Consider the following 7,728-nt stretch of genomic DNA (forward strand, 5'->3'; position numbering starts at 1 on the left):
TCGGAGGAGGCCATCCGAGATGGGGCAAGGAGGAGGAGGAGGCCGGGCGGAGAGGCAGCCACCGCGGCGCCCGGCGGTGCTGCAGACTCCTAAGACGCCCGGAAGGAGACGCTCGGAAGCTTGGCCGGAGGAGGAGGAGATCTGGCGGAGGAGGAGCTAGCCGCCGGAGAAGAGAGAGCTCCTCTCTCTCTCAATCCACTCGATTTAGGTCACGGTGTGTTTCCCTCCTTCTCTCCTCTCTTTACCCTGTCAATCCCCCCCAATTTCCCTCCAATTTGGCCCCATTTCACTTTTCCTGCCGCCAGCTCTCTTTCCCGCTCACCATGGTTTTTGAGTCGCGACTCAAAAGTGAGTCGCCAAACCCTGCGACTCATGTATAGTCGACCAAAAAACATGTATAGTCACCATAAGTCGCTGGATAGTCGCGAGTCACCGCCATTTTTGGAAAACGACTCGGCGACTATACAACGACTCAAAAACCATGCTGCTCACCTGTTGATGGCGTCCCAACGCGAGCAGAGCGTCCAGAAGCGAGGAAGGCGACGACTTCGACGCCTACGCGAGGGAATCTGGACGCCTTCGTCAGAAACCAAAGGCGAGCCCGATGCCCTGCCCTCCTCGACCGCTCGGATGCCTAAGCGACGCTTAGGCGACGCCTTTAAAACCATGACCCCCTCAAACCCTATGTGTAGTACGTACCTGCATTTCCATTGAGATCTCCAATGAAGAGCTTCTGGTACACTTCTAACGACGTCCTCCAAGTCCTCCCAAAACTATCTCTTAGTGCTCATGTCGAGCCCAACTTGTGGGGCATAAGCACTAGCTTGACTAGGATGACCCTATCCCCGTCTCCGAACATCCACTATTCCATTCTTTGCCGTTCCTAGTACCGGCTGACCCTGAATGCCACAACTTGAAAAATGCATTTATGAACTATGGCAGTCTCGATGAATAAGTGTTTCCAAAAATGTTGCTTGTTGCAAAGCATATAATGGCATTTTAACAAACAACTGTGAGGGGATGTAGATCTAGTTATGAAAAGTAGGGAAGAATTTGGAATTTCTTTCTGCCATTTCTGCTTCTAGTACAATATACCTTCCTTAAAATTTGAATTGAATTCACTTAGTTGATCCTTTTCTTTTGGACCCTAGGCTGCCGATTTTGACATAGCTGCTGCTCAGCAAGGAATCGTCTACATCGACGAAGTTGATAAAATAACAAAGAAGGTACTTGTATTAGAATGATGGGCTGCACACTTGGACCGTTTATCATATATTGTCTATGTTGGTTATGAAGTTTCAATGTCTTGCAGGCTGAAAGCATCAACCTTAGTAGAGATGTTTCAGGTGAAGGTGTTCAACAGGCGCTGTTAAAAATGCTCGAGGGAACGGTAAGCTTGTAAACTTTTGAGGCCATCTGTTAATTATTCATCATTCCTCAGTTACTGCACCAGAAAGAGTTATGATAGCTGGTTGTTTGCTGGCATCGAGTGTTTATTTCAAATGGGCTTCTAGCATAGAGTATGGGTGGCATCTATTAAATTGTGTGCAAACTTGTTTGCTAACATGCCAATATGTGACATGGTTTAGGTTTCATTGTATTCTATTCAGTTCTGAAATGGAGTATATAAAGTAATATTGGTCACTTAATATTTTATAAATTTTGTTCTTTAAGACATACTATGTTCCACATATGCTATTGAGTATTGACAACTCGCTACCTTCACCTTACTTCCATACATGATTTTTTTTTGCGCGCCACTGTGTTGATAGTAGTTTATTTGCTTCTGATCAGCTTAAATTAATTATGTGTGCTTATTAGTGCACATTAGTTTGTACAACATTACCAGAGACTCAGAGGTCAATTTCAGGATCCTGGTGCGCAGCCTTTTTAATTATCATGGCAGGCAATTGTATTAGTGATGCAAATGATGGTCATATCATTTTATTTGCTCCACATTGATTAGTGTATGAGGTTTTGTACAATCAGTGATGAAATAAACTTTTCAGGTTTTTGATGATTTCTGTTTTTATGAAGTTCAGCAATTCTCGCAAAAATATGTACTCGCATGTATAGAGTACAGATTGATCTCCTCTAGGTTTTTCTTGTTATGTGTTTGTGTCTTAGCCACTGGTATTAATACTCTTGAATATTTAATGTGAAGTATTAAGATGCACAATAAGGTAACTGCTTACTGATCTTCCAATTGTTTTTATATATTGTCAAGATAGGTTGTGAGTGTTCCTGAGAAAGGGGCTAGAAGGCACCCAAGGGGTGATAATATCCAGGTACCTTGCATGCCAATTTGTTCTTTTGCTTCTGTTTGATATTTGTTCTTTTAGGAAAATTGTTAATCTAGCACCATCTCTTTGTCACTTTGCAAAAGTACCATGGATAGCTACAACATTTCTTAAATAGGACTAGGCAACAATTTGAGTGAATTGGCTCCTCGCACCTTCTCCCACGAGCCTCTCTCTCTCTCTTTCCACTGGCCATCTTCCTCTTTGCTGATGGGGTTATTGGCCAGTGAGTGGTAGTCATGGCAAGACATGGCTCTACTTCTGGTTGCAGGGCATGGTGGACGCGGCTGCATGCGGCAAGAGAAAGGACTGTATCTCTTCGGACAAGCTCCTTGTCAGTGTATGTCCTCGATCTGGCCAGTCACATGCCTATTGTGCTCATGAGTTTGGTCGTCATGGACCTGGGCTGGGGACATGCCTATCGAGCTTATTTTCTGGTCACCAAGGCCTGGGCTCCGTAAGGGCTATTCCAGGGTGGCACACCATGGGGGTTGCCATCTCCATGCTGGGACACTCCGAAGCCTTGTGGGAAACACTCCACCAAGCTTTTGTTGTGCAGTTTGGGTGGAGGTGTGGAGAGTTACATTGAGAGAGGCAACCTCCTGCCAGCGATGACTGAGAGTGAGAGTAGGGGTCAGTGGTAAAGATGATAACCGATGAAGAGGATGGAAGGAAGTTTAGAAATTCAAAGCATCCTTCTAATTGCAACACTTGTCTCATTCTTGAGGCACCTTGGAGTGTTTAGTGCGCATGTATCCATGTTTACGTGTGGTTTTGTATTTTCTCACGTCCCTCTCTGTTACTAGCAGATAACAGTTTTGACCTACCGTTTGTAGATCTAAAATGAAAATGGAAGGAATGCAATTGTTTTTTTCTATCATTGTATTTTGTTGACAAAGACATTCATTTGTATCCGAAATGAGTTTGTCCTACGAGTAACTAGGGAATAAATTTAATTAGATAGAAGTGAGTCTTGAACCTTCGGCTGGGCAGCTCAAACCTCATGGTGCTAGCCAGTAGAACCCAAGGCGTTTCTTGCATTTATTTGCATCTGAATGTACCTGTGAGCCAGCTGGTTTTTGTATAACTTGCACTTGTGTTCACTGTCTCCAAATAAGCTTGCCAAACTTGCTCAATATGATTTATGTTCTTCTGTATGCGTTGCAGATTGATACGAAGAATATTCTCTTCATTTGCGGTGGTGCTTTTGTGGACTTGGAGAAGACTATTTCTGAAAGGTTGAACATAAGGTGGCATTTATGTTTCACCTGAGATGTCACAGGTTTTTCTTACTCTGGCTTTCCATTTATTTATTGTAGGAGGCACGATTCTTCCATTGGTTTCGGAGCACCAGTTCGTTCTAATATGCGGACTGGCAGTGTTATAAATGCTGAGATCACATCAACTTTGCTGGAATCGGTGAGTCAAAACCAAGTGTCTTTTATTTAGCTTCCTATGTTAGTGACCAACTAGTCGGAATATATATTGTTGTTTTTGTTCTGCTTCATGCTTTTGAGCATCTGATGTTCTTATTTGGAATTAATTTCTGCAGGTTGAAAGTGGTGATCTCATTGCATACGGGTTAATCCCAGAGTTCGTTGGCAGATTTCCAGTTCTTGTTAGTCTATCTTCCCTCAGCGAAGATCAACTTGTTGAGGTAAGTTGTTCCAAACAGGTGCACACATATGTTCGCTTTGGGTTCTTGTTCGAGACACCTGTGATGATTCAATTTATTAGGGTTCCCATGGTTCCTTAACAGGTCCTATATTTGTACTGTCTTACCCCAGTTGCGCACTGTTTTGCATTTATGCATGCTTAATTTTATCTATACATACTTCATGCAAAATTTGCTTTCCTTTTGGGTTGTTAGTGACATAATTATGTCATAAAATTTAGATCAGACACGCCCTCATCTGAAGCGAACCGTAATTGGTTTATTTGCTACCATATTATTCAGTTACTATGTGAAGGCCTGAATCAGTCTACTAGTAGTGACTGCTAAGGCTGGATGGTAGTTAATGGCTTATGGGTTAGCATGTCTATCCGATGACCATTAAAAGCCGGCATACCATTCTAATGGACTGACCTTGAAAACATGGTTACCTGATTTGCTGTTTGCTCGGTTCATAATTCTCAATTTGTGATCAGCAATTCACTACCTCGTACACATTGGATTTGCTAGGCGTACACCACATCTTCGATTCATGAATCAGTGACAAGCTTTGCGAATTCACGTTTTCTGATTCGCAGTCATATAGCTAACAGCTGAGAAGACCATAAGTCTAAATTGTAAAAAACTAACTAGCTCACATATATTGGGCCAGAACAGCGCAACTAGCCCACATATTATGTATGACTAGCTCAACCCAAGACCACATAAGCACTCGAACGGTCTTTGCTCAGGCTGTTGCCACACCATGGCTGCCATCACGTCTGCAGCCGCCCCCTTCCCTCCTCCAAGGGTACCTCCCCGTCCACCCCCTCACTGCAACTCTAGTTTCCTCCCACAAGAACCCACCACCGCAGCCTGCTTGTGAGGTGCATGTCTCCACTCTCCAGCACCGATGCTCCTGCCGTCTCCATGGCACTGGTCAAGGAGACTCTAGTAGTGTCGACACTCTTATTCCTTGCGTGTCTCATTGCTCTGCGGGGCAGTAGGCTAAGCGACGCATGACAAGGACCACAATCAAGTCCACCTACAAGATGAGATGGGTTCTGTTTTGGATTTTAGGATCGCCTCGTTTCCATGAACCTGGGAGAAAATTAACACTGATTTGGAGCAAATACAAACCCTGATCTGGTTTGATCAATCTAGATCGGGTTCGATGCTTCTCGTAATGAATCCTGTAACTATGCTTGAAAACCCAGTTTGATACATGCCATTGCATGCTACCTCCTTTTCAGGGTATTAGCGTTTATCGCAAAACCTGCCAAAATTCAAGTGATATTCATATGTTCTGCTAAGCATGCTTGGTTCCTAGATTGATGATTTATTTCATCTTGCTTAATGCTTATGCGCACTATCTGCAGGTTCTTACAAAACCAAAGAATGCCCTTGGCAGGCAGTACACAAAGTTATTTGGAATGAATGATGTAAGCGAGAATGTTCTTATGAACTTTGAAGCATTGCATGTGGTCAAATTGCTATTGTAGTACACCCTCTTAAGCGTGTTTATTATACTGTGTCGTTTGGTTACAGGTGAAGTTGCATTTTACCGAGAAAGCTTTACGGCTTATTGCCAAAAGAGCAATATCAAAGAATACTGGGGCTCGAGGTCTAAGGTCAATTCTAGAGACTATATTGACTGAGGCGATGTATGAGGTATGTACCCTTGTTCTGCAGCGCTGGAGTTTGTAAATTTGTTGCTATAAGAAATCATGACACAAATTGGAGCACAGTTATGGCACCTGGTAAGTGTTAACGTATCACGGTAGTGGTATCTTTTGGTTCAAGACTTCCAGAATTACTCGACTATTTGGTGTAGTCCTATTACCTTAATCGTCCTCAAGTCATGTTACTTTAACCTTCTAAATGAACAAATTTCATAACTATTGGCAGCTTTGCATCATGCCATTATCTGAAAGTCCCGTTCCTTTAACCATTGTAACTAACAAATTCTTGCAGATTCCAGAAACACGGACTGGTAAAGACAAAATAGATGCTGTTGTTGTTGACGAAGAGTCGGTTGGATCTGTGAATCAGCATGGATTTGGAGCTAAAATTCTTTCTGGTGAAGGAGCATTGGACCTGTACCTGGACAAACAAAATAAAGAATCGGTGGTGCGTGCCACTATCATTTGCATACTGCCTATCGCTTACCTACTGTTGAATCCTGCATCTAATGAGAGGAAATTAGTTTCACAACCCGCTTCTCTCCATAGTTGACCATTTGTCACTACACTATTTGAAGTACTACTAGTTCTAGTCTAGGACGTTGCAGTAGTTCAGGCTAGTCAAGTTATATTTTAGTCTCTTAATATGTTCCACATCATGCAGAGACAACCCCAAACAGCGAGTGTCTCTAACATGTCTCTTGGCACCACCCCCTATACGTATCATGTACAGTATTTACTTCTACACCTCATGGAAAGCACCTGGATTTATCACATTTTCTTTTATCAATCTTTAATTATCCACTTTCCAAATTGGTAAGACCTAGGCATGCCGTTGAAGGATAATGGTTGTCAATTTAATGTATAGGAGAAAAATTAATAAATTGAACTTACCGAGTCACTTAGCTTGGGAACATGTCAGTCTCAGACCGATTTTTGTGTTGGTTGATCCCCCCAGCTTCACCTGTTTGTATGCCCCTAAAGTTACTTGTGTTGCAGGTGCGGCAGTCAGATGGAGAACCAGAGGTTGATGCTGAGACCCCTTCGAGAGTGGCCAACATGTAGGGTTCCCCACAAGACTAACTATGTATATAACTTGTTATCAGCCGCGCAACTGTAGCCAATTCAAATGTAAATTCATGCCCATAAAATTTGTCTATGTACGAGCCCAGCCTGCCCATGTTTGGCGGGTGTAATCTTTCATGGCAAATTGGCTTTGGTTCTGCTGCATTCAGAACAAGTTTAGAGGGGGATCACGTCTCTCGGTCATGCTTTTCTGTGCGTATTGAACGTGGGTCGCGTCAATGGAAGCTGTCAAGCGTGGAAATGCCATCAGCAGAGCCTCGAATGGTGACTGGGTTAGGAGTGTCGGCACTCCAATCTACATAGGACTCTTGGTAGCTGCATGTGCCCATTCCCCACCCCCTTGTAATACACCTACCACCCGTAGGATTGCCATCACCACCGTCGCAGTCGCCTCCCCGTGCTTACATCCTACCCGCCCACCTAGAATCCCCACTGTTGTCGACATCACCTCCACGTCCGACCATCTCGTGGCGTGGTTCGTTGGAACAGATGACAGTGCCATCGGTTCCGCCATTGTCCAAAGGAAAGCAGTCTGATGGTGCTGCTGGACTCCCGCCTCTCCTGCCATTGTGACCACACATCGTCTGTAGGATCTTTTGCGGTGCCCCTCATCCGCTAACCTGACTCGCCGACACAACGTGACAAACGACATCGTCGTTTGTTACCCCGCTGATAAGGTGTTCGGCTGTTTGCCGCAATGGACATGACACCAACAACAAGTGCTGCTGCTCTTGACCAACCTCCTCCGCCTTCGACAACAGATACTCGCCGACCCTCGACGTGGTGGATCGAGGGTGGTTGGGAAGGCGAAGAACAAGGACCGACATCCGCTTGTCAACGTAGTGTTGGTTGACTCCGACTACTTCAAAGAAGACGTGGGACATACTGCCAAGGATTTTCGGCGATGATTCAGGATAAACAAGGACTGTTCATGTGGAATGTGTTGGGCATCACGAAGTATGAAACCCGCTTCATGTGCAAGAAAGACTGCACCCGATTGCTGGACTTC

The 7,728-nt window shown here is 44.2% G+C and overlaps 1 protein-coding gene across 1 annotated transcript; it reads left to right on the forward strand.

Moving 5' to 3' along the window:
* Positions 1-1,137: 1,137 nt before the first annotated feature.
* On the forward strand, positions 1,138-6,863 carry LOC124692839 (CLP protease regulatory subunit CLPX1, mitochondrial-like). Its single transcript, XM_047226281.1, has 10 exons — positions 1,138-1,226; positions 1,313-1,390; positions 2,232-2,288; positions 3,468-3,538; positions 3,620-3,719; positions 3,853-3,957; positions 5,331-5,393; positions 5,500-5,622; positions 5,926-6,081; positions 6,633-6,863. The coding sequence occupies exons 2-10, from the start codon at positions 1,376-1,378 to the stop codon at positions 6,696-6,698; spliced, it is 756 nt and encodes a 251-aa protein (XP_047082237.1). The 5' UTR covers positions 1,138-1,226; positions 1,313-1,375; the 3' UTR covers positions 6,699-6,863.
* The last annotated feature ends 865 nt before the right edge of the window (positions 6,864-7,728 follow it).

The sequence above is a fragment of the Lolium rigidum genome, chromosome 2 (assembly GCF_022539505.1).
Source record: "Lolium rigidum isolate FL_2022 chromosome 2, APGP_CSIRO_Lrig_0.1, whole genome shotgun sequence".
Lineage (NCBI taxonomy): Eukaryota > Viridiplantae > Streptophyta > Magnoliopsida > Poales > Poaceae > Lolium > Lolium rigidum.